We start from the raw sequence: 17705 nt of genomic DNA, 5'->3' as shown, positions 1-17705 counted from the left end.
GCATGTAAAATGTTTTTGCTCTACTGATGCCAATACTTCTTACATCTTTGTTGCTTTTTGCAGTTAAATGATCTCCTGAAACTCCTTCAACGCATTTCTGGTTCATTCTTTCAATTGAGCCAATTGCGACGTCACAGTCATAGAAGGTAGCATCTGCAAACCAAACATTACGGTTACTGAAACTGCATTGGTATGTTACAGCTGATGTTTGGACAGTCAGAGCGACAAGGACAATAAAGGATGTGGATCTGTTGGATAATATATGAAATTGTTTTTTGAGAAATTCAGAACTGGTAGTTGGTGTGAGAAGCTATAATAAGCATCAACCGACTTAAAATAGGCACCTGGACAGGCAAAAACCGTACAAATTCTTGATAATTTATATGGTTTTTCTTTCAAAACCATACAAATTACCAAGAAATTGTACGGTTTCTCCCTGCTTTGCAACTCTGACTTAAATTTAACTAAATTAAGCTAACTTGACTCTAAAGCAGTGCTGGACAACCTTTTATTTTCACGACACACCTTGGCAAAAATATTGGACTGAAACCGCACACGGCATACGACGCCGATGAATTTATAAAAAAATTTGGAAGCACACAAGTGTATCATGACACACAGGTTGTCCATCACTGCTCTAAAATAATCTTCTTTAATTCTTGAGGTGATTCAAGTTCAGACAAATTGTTTACAGAATTTAAAACTTCAAACTCACTTCATAGTATATGCTTTTGAGAATATTATCACAATATTTCTTGTGGACAGAATTATTTGAACTGAGAAAAAATTCGGAACTTACTATCTTTTTTATTGCGGCTCTTTTTCTCTCTATTTTTATGCGAATTTAGTCAACTTCTTTTCAAAGCGGAGCTTAATAGTGAGTATTTGAATAAAGAGAATTTCTTGATTTCACTCATCTGGTAGTTTGATGGTAACTGGTTGCAGAAATGAAAGGTTAAAGAATGTATTGTAATATTTGAATGGATTCCAACTACTGCAATGAACAAGACAGGGTCGGCAAGGGTAGGCAACTGTTTAACTTTCGTCTCACATTTTGGTCGTAAGTCTCGATCGAAACCACACATGGCATACAGCTCGTGGCATTTTCGAATATTTTTTGACGGCACACAAGTGGTCCATAACTGCTATAAACCCTAAAAGACAAAGAAAATGCGATTAAATTAAGAAGACTCCGCTACGGAACTTTAATGGCCCCACTTAACATATTTCATGCATCCATATGGCTGACATAATTAACCCGCTTCTATTTCGTGTCAATAAAAGAGGTTAATCGAGTCTTCAGAGTTTCAGGACGATGTCTGCAGTGTTCCGGGACTGAGAATAAATAAATCCAAGGCCGAGGCTTCAGTGCTCCGTGGCGGAGCATAGAGTACATTGGAGCGAAGTTTACAGAGCTACGTGGCTGTACCTTCTTCATTTGGGTCGTTCAGGTACAATAATACCACTACGGGGTACCTTAAAGCCTTCTATTTCTCTGTTAAGGAAAATATTAACCACAAATTACATTATTTTCATCCTTCATCAATTGAAAAATCTGTAAAAGTTTATGAAATGTAAAATATTTTCAAAAGATTAAGTCTGCAAATTTTGTGAATAAATTGTTTTCTATTCTTCTCATTTTTTTCGTCTATCTATTAAATTTGATTGTACTTTCACATCATCAATTTTATGGGACGATATCTTCATTATGCCTTTATGCTGTAGATTTTACGTCTTGTGATTTTAGTTTACCGAATTTTTGGATGATATAATAATATGCAAATATAGCACAATTGAATATTGAATTTTGTGATACAAACCAATAATTATCAATCTTATTTAAATTAGAAATTCATCAATCTTATTTCCATTGTTTGTTATTTGATATGCCTTTGAATATTGATAGATAAGATTGAGGGAAATTGATTAAACCCTTGGGAGTAATTTTGTTAATAATTTTGGAGGTTTTGAGGTTAAGGGGGGCGGCTTATTGATTTATGACATTATCATGTCAATTTTATGTTTTGAGATTTAAAGAGAATTTTGAGATTTAAAGGGAATTTTGAGCGCTAAAGATCTCTACCGATATTCGGAAGTTTATGAATAATAATTGAAGGATTTAACCTAATGAGCTATATGAACTGCGGATTAATAATCTATTGTATCACACTCTTTAGACTTAAGTTTATAGTGAGATTTGAACCATTTGCAAGCTATTCACATTACAAGGACATGATTGAATCATAAAGACCTGATGAATCCTTCAATGGAACCTATTAACCATTCATGTGTGTAAGATTTCGCAAAGAAAATCATCCGGATACTAGTAAATCCTTGTGTATATCTAGCAGTGATGACACATTATGTGCCAAACACTTACCTTGAAACCTCAATTTATGAACCATGCTTCGTAACTAGAACAGTAAAATGGCAAAAAACTTCTGAAAATTAGATTTGACCTGGGATTGAACCCAGAACTTTTGGCTTGTAAGAGCTTCGCTTTACCATTTAGGCCACGGACGCCATTTCATCCGATTTACTAGTTTGGTTATGGGACATGTTTACATTATACTAGGTAGGTTTGGTGATCAAAAAACGATTAGTTACATAATAGTTAAACAGTCCCTTCGAACAATGCTTGGATATGTCCTGTTCTTATTCTCTGGATCAGATTCTGGTCCTGTTCATGGTTCTGACTCTGGTTCTGGTTCTGGTTCTGATTCTGGTTCTGGTTCTGGTTCTGGTTCTGGTTGTTCTGGTCCTGGTTCTGGTTCTGGTCGTTCTGGTTCTGGTTCTGGTTTTGGTTCTTGTTCTGGTTCTGGTTCTGGTTCTATTCAGGTGCATACCTTTGGCACAATATTTACTATATTTCTTAGGAAAGTCTAGTAAGTTCAGTACAATACGTGAGTGACCGACCTTTAGTACATTATAACCAACAAGATTCTTAATATAAGCAACAGCTAAATTCTTTGTATGCAAAATTGCAACCGATTTGACCGCATTAATTCCGACTGTTTTATTATTAGATAATAATTAAATTCCATCCACAATTACTGCAAGATTCACTCCTAAAACTTCCATTCACAAACTGCCAAAAGATTTATTGTTAAATATTCCATACTTTGAAACATCGCCACAATATTTGATACATAATTAAACACCACAAAGACATATCCGAAAGTCAATAACAAGTATCTAACCAAATACATGAGAATATACCTAATATAATCCCCATCTGCGATATGTTACGTAGTCTATAATAGAATAAAACTTAATAGATTTTCCATATCCAATTAAAAATTTTCAATCATGAACATTTTCCTATCAGCCACATTTGGGTCCATCAATTTTTTTTTAATTGGTATAAAAAATTTCTCCGAAAAAAAAAGCTCTGCTCTTTGTGAACGCAAAAAAAGGCAGGAATTTTAATTATAAATCCTTTCAATCTCGTTGAGCTATTAAGATTAAAGCATCAAAAAATTGTTTCGTAGTATAAAGGCCAATCAACCAGCGTATCCAATAAAAGCATTCATGTCACACAAATTACACCATCACAAACAATGACGTCTCTTAATTGGCATTTTCTGATTCGAAGGGGTCAGAAATGGCAGATATATAAGCTTTACATTACCGAGCTGCAATGGATGTTGGATTGTTGTGGTGGTGTCGTGTGTCAAGAGTGGTTTTGGTATGGTATGCTATGTGATACTTATTTTCTGTCGTGTGTCGTTGTCACATGTATGTTGCAAGACATTTGGTGACGAACTGTTCTCAAATTAGACTAGATGGACTCTACTGAATTAAAAATTACAGTTTTTAATTGTGTCACGCTGATGTCAGATGGACATATAGCAAATGTTGCTCAAACTATACTCCGCGACACGCTAGTGCTGTGATGGACAACCTTTTTTGTGTCACGTCACAACTTAGTTCTGGAAATGTATTGTTGTCACAGAAGTGTGTTGCAATACTCATGTTTTCCATCACTAGTGCAGTATGTTGCATCATCAAATATAGGACGACACACGACATATAACCATGTGACACTCAAAAAAGTTCAAGAAACACTGGTCTATATGATATGTCGTCCACATGTAGCCGTTTCATCATTGTCTATGTTCGTTGGCGCCGACAATACTTAAATAACAATCTTATTAGCCATCAACACGTCTTAGAGCAACGGTGGGCAATTTTTGTTGCGCGACACACTAATGTGGCTCCAAAATTGATTGAGATACCATGAAACGCATGTTGTGTGTGGTTACGATGTTGGCTTACTAAGAAAATGTACCGTTACACAAAAAAAGCTACTCATCAGTTCCAAAAAGCAACACACAGCACCACCTTACCCACTATCACTCGGTATCACATCGCGTATGACAAAAAAAAAGATGTTGTTTTATTGTGTCGCTTCATGACATAACTCTGTTGGGAGAATTTAACGCACTTTTATGAACTCGTTGGATGGATGATAAAAAAAATTCATTTACTATTTTTTTTTTTTTGTGTGCTCCCTCTTGCTCTGTTTTATATCCATTTTCGCATCTCTATGGGTTAAGCTGAATAAATTTTCTGTTGTAAATGTAAAATTTTGCTGACCAAAATGAAATGAAAAAAAGAGAGTAAACCATAAAAGCCATAAACATGGGACATTGTACTGCAATTCAATTGTAATTGTGAAAGTTTTCTCGATTAAAAAAAATAAATTTCTTTTTTTCGCGCCATTTTGGATGTTTTTGAGGGGGTTATGGGGAGCTTCTGGGATGGGTTTTGGACGGGGTTTGCCGGAATTCAAAGCCATTGTGGGTATTGTGTGTGCTACATTTTTAGATGATTTTGACAAAATTTGACGTTTGATGAGAGTAGGATTCGAACCTAACCCTTCACTGTGTTCTCTGTTGAGTAAACCGTTGGATGCAGAAGGATTCGAACCTAACCCTTCACTGTGTTCTCTGCTGCCTCAACTGTTTTATGGAGTAGGACTCGAACCTAACCTCTTTCTGTTGATCCGTTGAACCGTTGGATTTAGAAGGATTTGAACCTTAACCATTCACTGTGTTTTCTGTGGCCTAAGCCGTTGGATGGAGAAGGATTCGAACCCAACCCTACACCTTGTGTTCTGTTGATTATACCGTTGGATGGAGAAGGATTCGAACCCAAACCTTCACAGTGTTCTTTGTTGATTAAACCGCTTGAAGGAGTAGGATTTGAACCAGATCCTTGATTGAGTTCTATGCTGACTAACCAATCTCCAGACTCTAAACCATGAATCATTTCTGATCCAAAAGCAATCCCAAAAGTTTTTCCAATTTTTCATAAACTTCAATTTCCATTTTTTAACAATAAAATAAATCTTAAAGCATAATAATCCAAACTACCTCTTCTCATTCTTCCAACTTTCTTCTTAAAAGCTGTTGAAAAAAATTTTTTTATACTTTCTTTTATCCAACAAAACCTAAATCAAGCATAAATTTTTCATTTTCATGAAACTTCACTTTTCCTTTCCATATTTTTTTTTATATTATTTCATTCGACTCCACATGATATGGAACGTAAAACTTTCATTTCTCCTTTTCTTTCTTTTTTCATTGCCTTAGCACCTTACGACGCACGAATTCGAGATAATAAATCACATTGAAGTGTGGAGAAACGGAAAAGAAAAAGTTTTAAAGTGCAAGATTTTCATGGAGTAATTTTCATGTATGAATAGCGCGATTTTTGGGTGGGTTGGAAAGGGTATGGGGGAGATTGATAGTGTACGGATGAATGGGTAAGTGATTTTCTAAAGGTGTGTAAATTGAGAACATATGTAGTCTTGTGATGTACTTAAATTAACACCTTCAAGTTGTATCCTTCCTTTTTTCACTATTAGAAGCTAGATTCGAAGCCATTTTGTGGGTAGAATACAAAGCTGGCTATGGTTTTATAGGTTATGTTGATGTAGTAAGCTGCTGTTACCATGAAACTTGAACAGTAGCAAATTAGACTGGATTTATTTAGAGTATACTGTTGCTTGACAGTACTACACTTGATATTTTAAATTTACAGACGAATTTCAGCGACAGAGACAGCTTAAGGTTGCATCTTATGGAAACCATGGAACACAATTGATTATTATGGCCTACGAATATAGTAAAGTAGAGTTGCAGTCTGTGACAGGTCAATAGAAGCAGGTCAATTGACACATATCGTAACCTGTGGACAGTTAGATTTCTTTTTTCTGAAACATGTCTGACCTGTCACATGCCTGGCCTGTCACATGTCTAACCTGTCACATGCCTTACCTGTCACATGTCTAACCTGTTACCTGACCTGTCACATGTCTGACCTGTCACCCTGACCTGTCACAACCTGACATGCCTCACATGTCTGACCTGTCACATGCCTGGCCTGTCACATGTCTAACCTGTCACATGCCTTACCTGTCACAGATCTCACTTAGCACATATTTTTTTGACAGAACCTGTCATCTCTACCTGTGACAAGTATCTGTCATCGCAGCTTTGAAGTAGATTAAGTAAGCAAGTCAACCGTTGACATTTTGAAAAGTAAAATTGAGAAAAATCCAGAGCAAAACTGTCGTAAAGCCTGATTCAGCATCGACACCAAGCCACTCATATGGTGTCACCAATCCAAATTTTAGACCATAAAGTGTCATCTGGAGTACGACTAGACCATATCAATTAACCATCCACAAATGGACACCACACCATAATCCAAAATGTTCGAGACTACCCTTGCTATCCCCCTAAAGTGATTCAGACTCTAAACATCAATCCTAATCTGTAATATACCCACGAATATCTTCCAATCTACCCCCAAAAAAATCTTTACGATTCGCTAATTGAATCTAAGAATAATCGGTCCCAATAAAGTCATCGCATGCATCAAGATATCAACTTTATCACCCCGTCCTGATTTTTTTTAAACAGCCGTAAAGTTGTCTAGATTATAAAAATTTTCCTCAACTCACTGCCATAAAAAAGGAAGAGAAAAAATATTCTCGAGTAATTTTCACTTATTTTTTTGCATAGAAAATTTTCCCTTTTTTTTTTACTTACTTAAAACACTCCCAACAGTGAGCTGATATTTATTTCATTTTTATGAACATTTTAAAGTTTATGAATCATTCTGGATTATTGCAGCCAAAGTATGGCGTTACTTTACGAATATTATGAGAAATAATAGAGCTTTACCACTGATTTATAATTCTATTAAATATTTTGCTTCTTTTGAATGCAAATTTTAGGGGTTTGGTTGAATTTGGGGTGCAGTTTTGACTTTTGGTATGACTGGTTCTGGTTAGCACATTGTGAGCTTTTGGAACTATAAAATTGCATTCTTGACATTGTCTAATTACAAACCTAAGTTCGAAAATTGCAAAATTAGAGGTTGGAAGCAATGTTTTTTGATTTTTTTGAGGTTAGAATCAATATTTTGGGACTTTTTCAGGTTAGAATCAATATTTTGGCAATTTTTAAGGCTAGAATCAATCTTTTGAGATGTTTTGAGGTTAGACTTAATGTTTTAGGACTTTTAGGGGATAGAATCAATATTTTGGGACTTTGTGAGATTTGAATTCAAATTTTAAGACTTTTTTAGGTTAAAATTCAAATTTTGAGACTTTTTAAGGTTAGAATTCAAATTTTGAAACTTTTTAAAGTTAGAATTGAGATTAGAATATTTTGGGATTTTTTGAGGTTATAATCAAATTTTGAGATTTTCTAGGATTAGAATTTTTTGAGGTTAGAATCAATATTTTGAGCAATTTTGAGGTTGGAATTTAAATTTTGAGGTTAGAATCCTTACGCAAATACTTCATTTGGAAGATTTTCTGACTTTATAAAGTTAGTCTTGAGTTACTTCCTTCATAACCTGCAAAATCATTCCAACTCATTCTTTCCTCATCATTACTCATATCGCTTATGAACTAAGATGACTCCATTCTCCATGAAATTGAGAGTAAGGCGTGAACGTAGACACGATGAAGCAACACTCATAAAACGAAATGAGAAAAGGAAAAGTTTCCGTCTGGTAAGTTTAAAAAAATGGCAAAAAATTTCTGCATGCTTTTCCACTTAATTTTTTACCAGAATAATAATAATGGCAAGGATGAAGGCAAGCACATAAGAAGCAACAAAAGTAATTTCCATAAAATTCAAATAAATAAAAATAAACGACTTCTATATGGCATTTCACTTTTGTAAGATTTGTCATCTGAAATTGATTTTTTTTCTTTTTATTCTCCTTAATTTCACTTCTTGTTCCATAAAGCAATTCCTCATCCTCATCTTGAGTCATGCATGAAAATTTTAATGATGATTTTTTTAAGAGTAATTGCTTTGAAGTAAGTCTTCTTTTATTGATTGAAGCTGCTTTCAAAATGAAAAATTTTTCAAGGAGCTTTAAAATGGAATCGACTTGATACACTTGGGGGAATTGAGAACTTCATATGAAATTATTAAATTTTATTTCGACATGATGAAGCATTTGAACATTTATGATACTTAAAAAGGATTACATTGACCATTTGGGACTTATAAATCTTATTGACAATTTATGGACATTAAGTTTTCTTTGCTTTTAAAAGCTTTTACCGAAGCTTTTACTTACTTAAAAATTATTGGAGTTGAGTGATTGGTTGTAAATGAAAGTTGAGTGCATGAATGAGTGTTATTGGGAAATCATTAAGAATTTTATAAGTAAAATGGGGTATTTATAAGTGCTGGAATATAACTGGCAATAAGCATCGTAATGCCATCACAGTAGCATGCGAGCAAGCTTTGTGTACTTGGGAATGTGGTAGTAATCTGACAACTTGTGTACTTGTTCACTAATGAACTCGACAAGCAATCGACACGGCTTGAAATATTGCAGCCAAGACACCAAGCAAGTCATGGAAACATTTCAAAATTAGAATACACCTGACCTAATCACTGTCACACGAATAGCAAAGTCAGTTAATTGATCCGAAATCATTTTAGACAGAAGCTTCAAAACGTCAAAACTAAAGCAAAGCTTCTGTCAAAACAAAAGCAAATCTTCAGTAAAATTAAAGCGAAGCTTCTGTCAAAAATAAAGCAAAGCTTCAAACCGGTTTAAAACTAAGGCAAAGCTTCAAAACGGTTGAAAACTAAGGAAAAGCTTCAGTCAAAACTAAACCTCAATTTCAGTCAAAATTAAAGCAAAGCTTTAAAAATTAAAGCTTCAGTCAAAACTTAACTAACCAAGAAACCTTAAAACATTCTTTAAAATCCAGTCGACCCACATATACATAAATTGACTATAATTTTTACTAATCAATTCATGCATATCCATTGACTATGCATGAATCATCAAATAGATAAATTTTACCATTCATGATTATTCATGCATTACTAATATACCCAAAATCGAATGTAAAATCGAAATCCGAAAATACAGAACATAAATTCATTAATGTTTCAAATGTGAAGCACTCTAATGCTCTATACGATAGCGTCAATTATTGAAACTGAAGAGCTTTATGTTCTGCAAAAGTGCATTTTATGTTACAATCCATGACTATAGCTTATGAAATCATGTCATGAAAATTCTCTATTAAAATTATATTGAGACTGTACGAAAGATGCTGAATAATCAATTCCTTTAAAAACTTTTGTTATGTACTGTTATGTTGTGATGTAAAAGTAATTTATCATCAATTATATATTGTCCTGTTTTTGGTGAACGTGTGGATTTCGAACATGGAATTAATTAAAAAGCTTTGTTCTGTTTTTAAATGAAGTTTTTACTCAAGCTTTGCTTTATAATTGGCTGAATCTTTGCTTTTGGTTCGATTGAAGCATTGCTTTAGTTTAGACTGAAGCTTCGCTTTAGTTTTGAATGAAGCATTGCTTTAGTTTAGACTGAAGCTTCGCTTTCGTTTTGAATGAAGCTTTGATTTAGTTTTTAATGAAGCTTTGCTTTAGTTTTGACTGAAGCTTCGCTTTAGTTTTGACTGAAGCTTCGCTTTAATTTTGACTGAAGCTTTGCTTTAGTTTTGTCTGAAGCTTTGCTTTACTTTTGACTGAAGCTTCGCTTTAGTTTTGACTGAAGTTTCACTTTAGTTATGAACGATGTTTTGCTTTAATCAATACTCACTAAACCGAACCCTCACAGTCATCACATGAATCCTCATAATAAATAGACCAATTTTCCATCTATTTAGTCCTCCAAATTCCCATTATTTCCATTTTCACAGATTTGTTCTGTCTTCAAATGCAGCAAAAGAAATTACATCCATGCATCATCATCGAAAAACAATTTCCCCAAAATTTGCTACACACGTACACTAATTAATGATATTTTGGCAACACATGCTGCTTGTAATCATTTTCTTTCCGACAAATCCCCAACGATAATTAGAATAGATGATGAGAAGCGACATTGGATTATGATAATGACTATGTCTATGGATGATTCTAAAAACAAGCAAATTTACATGAAATTAAAGATTTTTTCTCTTTTTGAGGTAAGACGTTTTACAACAAATTAGATATCATCTTTCCACCGTCATGCAGCCAATTGTGACACATAATGTGGTGTAAGAATGTCTAGTGTGATACCAAAAATACACAAGTGATGATAATGTTGTGACATTGATAAATGACGGTGTTGACACAAAACGATGATTATTGTAAACATGATGAAAGTGATTTTGCCATTTTTGTTCAACTCACTCCCAGCTATTGTGTGCCGTATGTACTGATGGTGTGTCTTTTCCCATCTCAATTTACAATTGTTGTTTGAGGCAGGGTTGGGTGAAGTATTATTGAGAATTTAAGATTTGTTGCTCTTTTCATGACGATTTTTGCTCAGTTTTTGGGACTTGTTGCTGAGTTTTTGAGATTTTTTGCTCAGTTTTTAAGACTTGCCGTTCAGTTTTGAAACTTGTTGCTCAGTTCTGATATGTTCTGCTCAATTTTTGAGTCTTGTTGCTCAGTTTTGGAGACTTGAAGCTCAGTTTTTGAGACATGTAGCTCAGTTTTGGAGATTTGTTGCTCAGTTTTAATATTTGTTGCTCAGTTTTTGAGATTTGTTTCAGTTTTTGAGACATGTTGCTCAGTTTTTGAATCTTGTTGCTCAGTTTTGATGATTGTTGCTCAGTTTTTGAGATTGTTGCTAGTTTTGAGTCTTGTTGCTCAGTTATGAATTCTGTTGCTCAATTTTGAGATTTGTTGCTCAGTTTTAGACTTGTTGTTTAGTTTTTGAAATTTAATTTCAGATTTTCGGATTTGTTGCTCAGATTTTGTGACATGTTGCTTAGTTCTGATGTTTGTTGCTCACTTTTGCTCAATTTTGCAGAATTCTTTACTTCTGAACTCTAAAAATATTAAAAATTACTTCTAATACATTTCATCAACCAACCCTGTCCCATCTAAACTACATCACAATGTGTATGCCCCCCGAAAAAATAAGAATCTCTCCGCTTCAAATTCAAAACAATAAGCCATGGATTCAATTTACATCAACAATGAAACATGATATAATGATGTCCTCGAGAATATTTTTTTTGAATATTAATGAGTGTTTGCAGAGGATGCCTTTGGTCTTTTATATTTTTTTATGTTCATTCATCTCTTTATTCTATGCCATAGTACATTATTGCCATCATAGTCATGATGTGGACAGTTTGTTTTGTGTGGAATTTTTAATTTTCCTTTTTTGTGGCTTTGAAATTTGATTTTTTTTTTTTGGGAGGAAATTGAGAAAATTTTTGATTAATTTTTGCGATGTTGATGTTAAAGTTTGGAGTATGCTGGATATTTTTGAAGTTGGGAGGGACCAGCAGTGGTGGGGTGGTTAGAGTGTCTGCTTACCGACTCTAACGACCTGAGTTCGATCCCAGGGTAAGTTAAGTTGGTTAAAGTTTGCAATCTGCTGGACATTTTTGAAGTTGGGAAGGACTAGCAATGGCGTAGTGGCTAGAGTATCGGCCTTCCAACCCCTACGACCCGAGTTCGATCCCAGGGAAAGTCAATTCAGATTTGGGTCCTTTTTCGCTGTTTCTAGTCAAACCAACAACAAAATGCTGTCCTTTTTTGGAATTTTGTAGATTTTATGGACGATTAAGCTATCAAAAATTCTCAAAATTCATGCTCACCAACAGTAAATTTGTCATTGTCTTCAAATAGAATTTTTCACCCACACAAAAGCTTCATAAAATGTTCTTCCATAGCCCGAAACATGCCATTCGCATACAATCTTCATGATGAGGAACGGAAATGAAGGATATCTACACAAAAATAAGGATTTTTTTTTAATTAAAACAATGATCTGGGTCATTTTCATTGTCAGTTACTTTTTTTATTGAATTTTTTAGTCTTCCCCTTTTCCGGTTCCACTCATACCCAACTTTACACTCGAACTTTTAGTGATACAAAGCGTACGGAATTTATTTTTTTTTTTTTTCATTCAGTTCAATTTTTAAATTGGTTTTTCGGTAGATGTGAAAAAATCTTAATTAACATTTTTTATGCATGCATCTCAGATTACTGTGCACTCTTGTTAATGAAAAAAAAAATTAAAGCTTTTTTCTCTGTAATGCAGTAGCAAATATGAGCTTTTTGGAGTGTGAAAAAAAAAATGTTGGTAGTGTAGTAATTTGTAGATTTATGAGAGAGTTTGTGATGCTGCTGTAAGGGGAGGGAATTTCTTGGTATGGTATGGAGTGGTGATGCGAGAATTCTTGGCGCTCAGAATGGCTTCTTTTTTCAAGATTAAAAAATAAACCTTTAGCAGATCTATTGAGATTAAAAATTATATGAAAAATTTATTGATCAGAGCTGCGCTAAGACATTTCGCGTCTTCTGACTGTTTATCGAGTGAGGGTTGGCCAGACCACCGCAATCAACAGAAATACAGTTTAAAGTAGAATCAGAACCACTAATTTGATAACGCTACTATCAACTTATTGTCTCTAGCCTACAAAGGGGGGCTGTGAGCCGCTTTTCTACTACATGTAATTCGAATAAGGACATGTGAAATATCCCATGCCGAGTCTCGAACTCATGATCGCTGGATGTTGCAATAATTATGTCCCAAAGTACTAAACCATTCTGCCATCTGCCCACTTTGAAGTTTCAAGATTAAGGAGGTCTAAGGTATATTTTTAAGCGTTCCGTAATTTACGAACGATCTCTAAATAAATACATGCTTATCATATTCAAAATACAAAATACTAACAAACCAATACAGCCAAAATATTAACGCTGTTTGCTGAATATAGACTAAATCTAACAAGGTCAAGAGCTTAAAAATACTACCAACATATGCAACTCATACAGCTTTAAAAACAGCTGATTTATAAGTTATCTGTGTTTTGATGAATATTTCTTTTTCTATTGTCAAAGTCTAAGTAAATTGAGTCTCTCTAAATTCGTTAGTATTATTGGATTTTTCATAGCAATAATATTGAATAATACAATGTAATGGTAATACTTTCTTATACACACAATTACAGAGAAATTACAAAATTAGTAATTTATTCTAATCTGCCAATGACCTTTTTTAATCGAGAATGACACATATATTTACATCCAAGATTTTTAAAACTGTGTGCAGTTTACAGAGAAAGTGTGCATTTACATAATGCAAATATCACAAAGACTACAATAAGTTGACAATAAGATCTTTAAATTTATATGTGAATGGTCGGTGTAGTCAGCGTAGTCGTTTCGAGGAAATCAGTTCTGTTGCAATATTTGATCAGAAAATGTTCAAAAATCTAGTTCTTCCTATTTGAGTTTATGAGGCTAGAACGGTTTTTATACTTAACGAACATAAATGTTAGGATTTGGCCATGGACTGCAGGTCTGCAGTTGTTGCATTATATATGAGGAGGCCTCGTCCAAAATTGCAAGCCTGCTGACTTAAACTGTAGGTCTACAGCCTTGAGCGAACTATAAGTTAAGGCTTTAAACTGTAGGTCTTCGCCTCTTAAACACAGAAAATGCAGGTTTGTGATTCTTGGCCAAACCCTAATTGTAGTTCAGCCAAGGTTGCAGACCTGCATTTTTTGTCTGCTTCTTCTGACTTCTATTGAAAAACTTCCAATTCCAAGGTAGCTTACAAGCTTCATAACATTCTAATATATTTTTACGTTTGGTTGTATGCCCATTAAACCGGCTAAAACTATAGGCATCAAAAGACTGCAGATGTGTGCACAAAAAAAACTCACAAAATGCAAACCTGAACCTTATTGCTTACTCAACTCATTTATACCAGTTACTCTCACAACTTTCTATTTCTGTACTCTACTTCCACACAGATTAACCTACAAAAAAGTTAAGGAAGTTAGTATAGAAAGTAACTTCAGTCAATACACAAGTACTCTCAAATTAAGTATCAATATTTATCAAGTATACAGCTTTAATACTCAAACAAAATAAAAAATCGTGATAACTGTAAAGACAATAAATTCACCAGATTTACAAAAAGCTTGATTAGTGATATAAAGTCGCAGTCTGTGAATGCTGTACAAAGTGTTTGTTTACTTATTTGTGTCATTTTAATTGGTGTGATAATGAATTACGTTTATGAGTTACATTTGACTTAGTTACGGTAATCAGCTGTGTAAAATACGTATATAATAAAAATCTGCAGTCTGTGCGTAGACAGCATGTGGAATCAAGTGCTTTTAACAATATTCGGTAAAAATTGACATACAGTCTAACAAAATCACACAATTTTAATATTTACAAAATTTGCAGCAAATATTGGAACATTTTATTTTGGTGTTGGTGTAGCGTGGTCATCGCCGAGTGGACCAAAAATTATAGAAAATGACAGTTATTTCTTTTGGGTGACGAAAAATCAGTTTGGATTGATTGTTGCCTTTATGCCGTTGGGCTCAATGATATCATGTGTATTTGCTGGTATTTTTAGACATAAATATGGAACAAAGCGGACAATGCAATTATTTTCAGTGCCTGCTGTATTAGGGTCAGCTTGTATTACAGTGCCTTGGAATATTTATATGGTAAGATTGAATTTATCTCCGATCGGCACAGATTATTCATGGCAATCAAGTGGCTGTCATGTGGCGTCAAAGTGGCTGTCATGTGGCATCCAAGTGGCTGTCATGTGGCATCTAAGTGTCTGTGATATAGCATACACGTGGCTGTCATGTGGAATCGAAGTTGCTGTCATGTGGCATTCAAGTAGCTGCCGTGTGGCGTCCAATTGAATGTCATGTGGCATTTAAGTGACTGTCATGTGGCATCCAAGTGGCTGTCATGTGGCATTCAAGTGGCTGTCATGTGGCATCCAAGTGACTGTCATGTGGCATCCAAATGATAGTCATGTGGCATTCGAGTGGCTTTCATGTGGCATTTAAATGGCTTTTATATTGCATCCAAGTGGCTGTAAAGTGACTTCCAAGTGACTGTCATGTTACGTCCAATTGATTACCTAGTGACATTAAGGTGGCTGACATGTGATTTCCAAGAAGCTGACATATGGTGTCCAAGTGGCTGTCATGTTGCATTTACGTCAGTTGCTGCCATGTGGAGCCAAGTTGCAATTTTTTCACTTGGCCATATAGCAAGCGTTTGCTACCACGAAAAATCATGTGTCGATCGGGAATACTGTCAAGTCTTAAATAACCTTTCATAATTTCCAGCTCCTCTTAGGAAGATTTCTTATCGGAATTTCTATCGGCTGCTACATGTTCCTCGTTCAAATTTATGTCGGTGAAATATCCACCAAGGAGATACGAGCAAGTCTCTTAAACTTCATTCACATTTTCGTCTTTTTGGGTGTACTATTCTCGTACGTGCTGGGACAACTCGTAAGTTTGAGAAATTTAAACATAATATGCGGTGCCATACCACTCTTCTACTTGATTGGATTTCAAGCAATGCCTGAAACGGTGCCATATTTATTGAGTAAAAATAAAGTTGAAGATGCTGAGATGTCGATGAACTTTATGTACAAAAAAGAAGCACACCAAGCGGAATTCAATGAGTTGTTGACAAAACCTGACAAAAAGAATCAGCAGAAGCAATCTATGGCTGATCTGCTGAAGATTAAATCCACACGACGTGCAACAATAATCATGGCAATGCAATTTACCTTCTTTCAAATGTGTGGCACAAATGCTGTAAATTTTTACTCGAAAACAATCTTTATTGAGTCGGGAATCGATATAGATCCTGGAAATGCATCAATAATTAATGTCTCTATACTTGTCATAAGCTCAGTTATATCCGTATTTTACGCGAGACAGTTCGGTCGACGAGTAATGTTGATAACATTTAATATACTCAGTGTAATCAGCTTATGTGGACTCGGATTGTACTTTACGTTAAAGAATAGTGGATGGACGATGATTGAGACAATTGGATGGATGCCGCTCGCTTGTCTGTGCATGAATTCCGTTGCATTTTGTCTTGGAATGGCTCCGGTAAGGAAATAAATTGGAACTAATTTTATGAATAATTTAACGACTTTCTTCGTCCATTTTTCAGGTAACTTATGGCTTGCTCGGTGAACTTTTTACAATTGAGGCGAAAAAAGTCATCGCACCATTTGCACAGACATTAAATCATGGAATAACGTTCCTGATTGGACTCTCTTTTCCATTCTTTACGACCATTATTGGAACTGGAAATGTTTTTCTCATTTTTGCTGCGACAATTTTTATTGATATTATTTTTGCATATTATTTTATACCTGAAACACAGGGTAAATCCTTTGATGAAATACAAAAGGCATTGGATGCTTGATACAAAACATAAAAAATGTCATTTTTATTCATAAAACAAAAAAATTTGTTACATTCTCAAATTTTAAATGATCAAAGAGCTTGCATACATATATTTGCAACTATGGTGTCTTAATTAATATTGCTTGTTGCATGTTGTCAAATTGCTTTTGTTTGACATATTAGCTTTCAATGAAATTGAAGTTTTTTGCGACATGATGTTATTTATAGGTATGTGATTTGGCTGGCTATCTTCTTGATTTTACGTGTTCCAATGTTTTGAAGGTTAGACTATCTTAAAAATTGTGAATTTTCTCAAGATTGTCCATGATCCACATAGTTATATTACAATTAGTCAATATCAGGGAGTGTAGCTAAAGCCAGAGCAGCACAATGCAGCAAATTGCATTTTCTGTTAGTGACCATGTTGTGGTGTTCAAAGTTTGAGCATTTTTTCTGATCAAATTTCAAAACAAGGAAGAAGATTGACCCCTTTTTTTCGCTAATTTCACATCAATTATAGATGGAACTATAGACTTACTACTACTTACTGTAACCATACTCCGATGTGAGCCTATGTTTCTACAAAAGGCTTTCCATCTGACTCTATTGATGTGGAACTATGTAGTAATTCAGATCATACAAGATACTGTAGGTCTTTTATTGAGTCCAAAAGCTTGGTGGACTCTCTCATTCATTCCCCTCCCCTCATTCATTAAACTGTACAAAGAACATTTAACTATTCAGATCATTCGGATCAAGAGCTGCAATAGGTCGATTCGCGGATAATAATTGTTTGATAAATGACAATGCACCAGAACCTCTGCACTCAAAGAACAGCATACATTTTTATGGATCAGAACCATTCATTGTAGGCATTATTGACTGAAACCTACAAAGGAAGGCTGTAAGTCTCTTTTCCACTACATATGATTCTAAAAAGGACCATTGACCAATTTCTTCTACGAGTCTCGAACCC

At 34.6% G+C, this 17705-nt stretch overlaps 1 protein-coding gene across 1 annotated transcript; it reads left to right on the top strand.

Moving 5' to 3' along the window:
• Window positions 1–14174: 14174 nt before the first annotated feature.
• On the top strand, window positions 14175–16748 carry LOC139091890 (facilitated trehalose transporter Tret1-like). Its single transcript, XM_070642137.1, has 4 exons — window positions 14175–14672; window positions 14733–15001; window positions 15644–16426; window positions 16491–16748. The coding sequence occupies exons 1-4, from the start codon at window positions 14642–14644 to the stop codon at window positions 16746–16748; spliced, it is 1341 nt and encodes a 446-aa protein (XP_070498238.1). The 5' UTR covers window positions 14175–14641.
• Window positions 16749–17705: the final 957 nt, after the last annotated feature.

Source organism: Chironomus tepperi, unplaced genomic scaffold (genome assembly GCF_022539635.2).
Source record: "Chironomus tepperi strain 1889 unplaced genomic scaffold, CSIRO-AGI_Ctep_v1 contig_262, whole genome shotgun sequence".
Lineage (NCBI taxonomy): Eukaryota > Metazoa > Arthropoda > Insecta > Diptera > Chironomidae > Chironomus > Chironomus tepperi.
The sequence above is the reverse complement of the archived record's forward strand: the minus strand, read 5'-3'. Positions and strand labels throughout refer to the sequence as shown.

Excerpts from the sequence above, each read along its gene's own strand:
- LOC139091890 (XM_070642137.1), top strand. The coding sequence starts at position 14,642 with ATGTGGAATCAAGTGCTTTTAACAATATTCG. Across the intron at positions 14,673-14,732 it reads AGTGCTTTTAACAATATTCG|CAAATATTGGAACATTTTAT; the intron begins GTAAAAATTGAC and ends CAAAATTTGCAG. Across the intron at positions 15,002-15,643 it reads TGCCTTGGAATATTTATATG|CTCCTCTTAGGAAGATTTCT; the intron begins GTAAGATTGAAT and ends CATAATTTCCAG.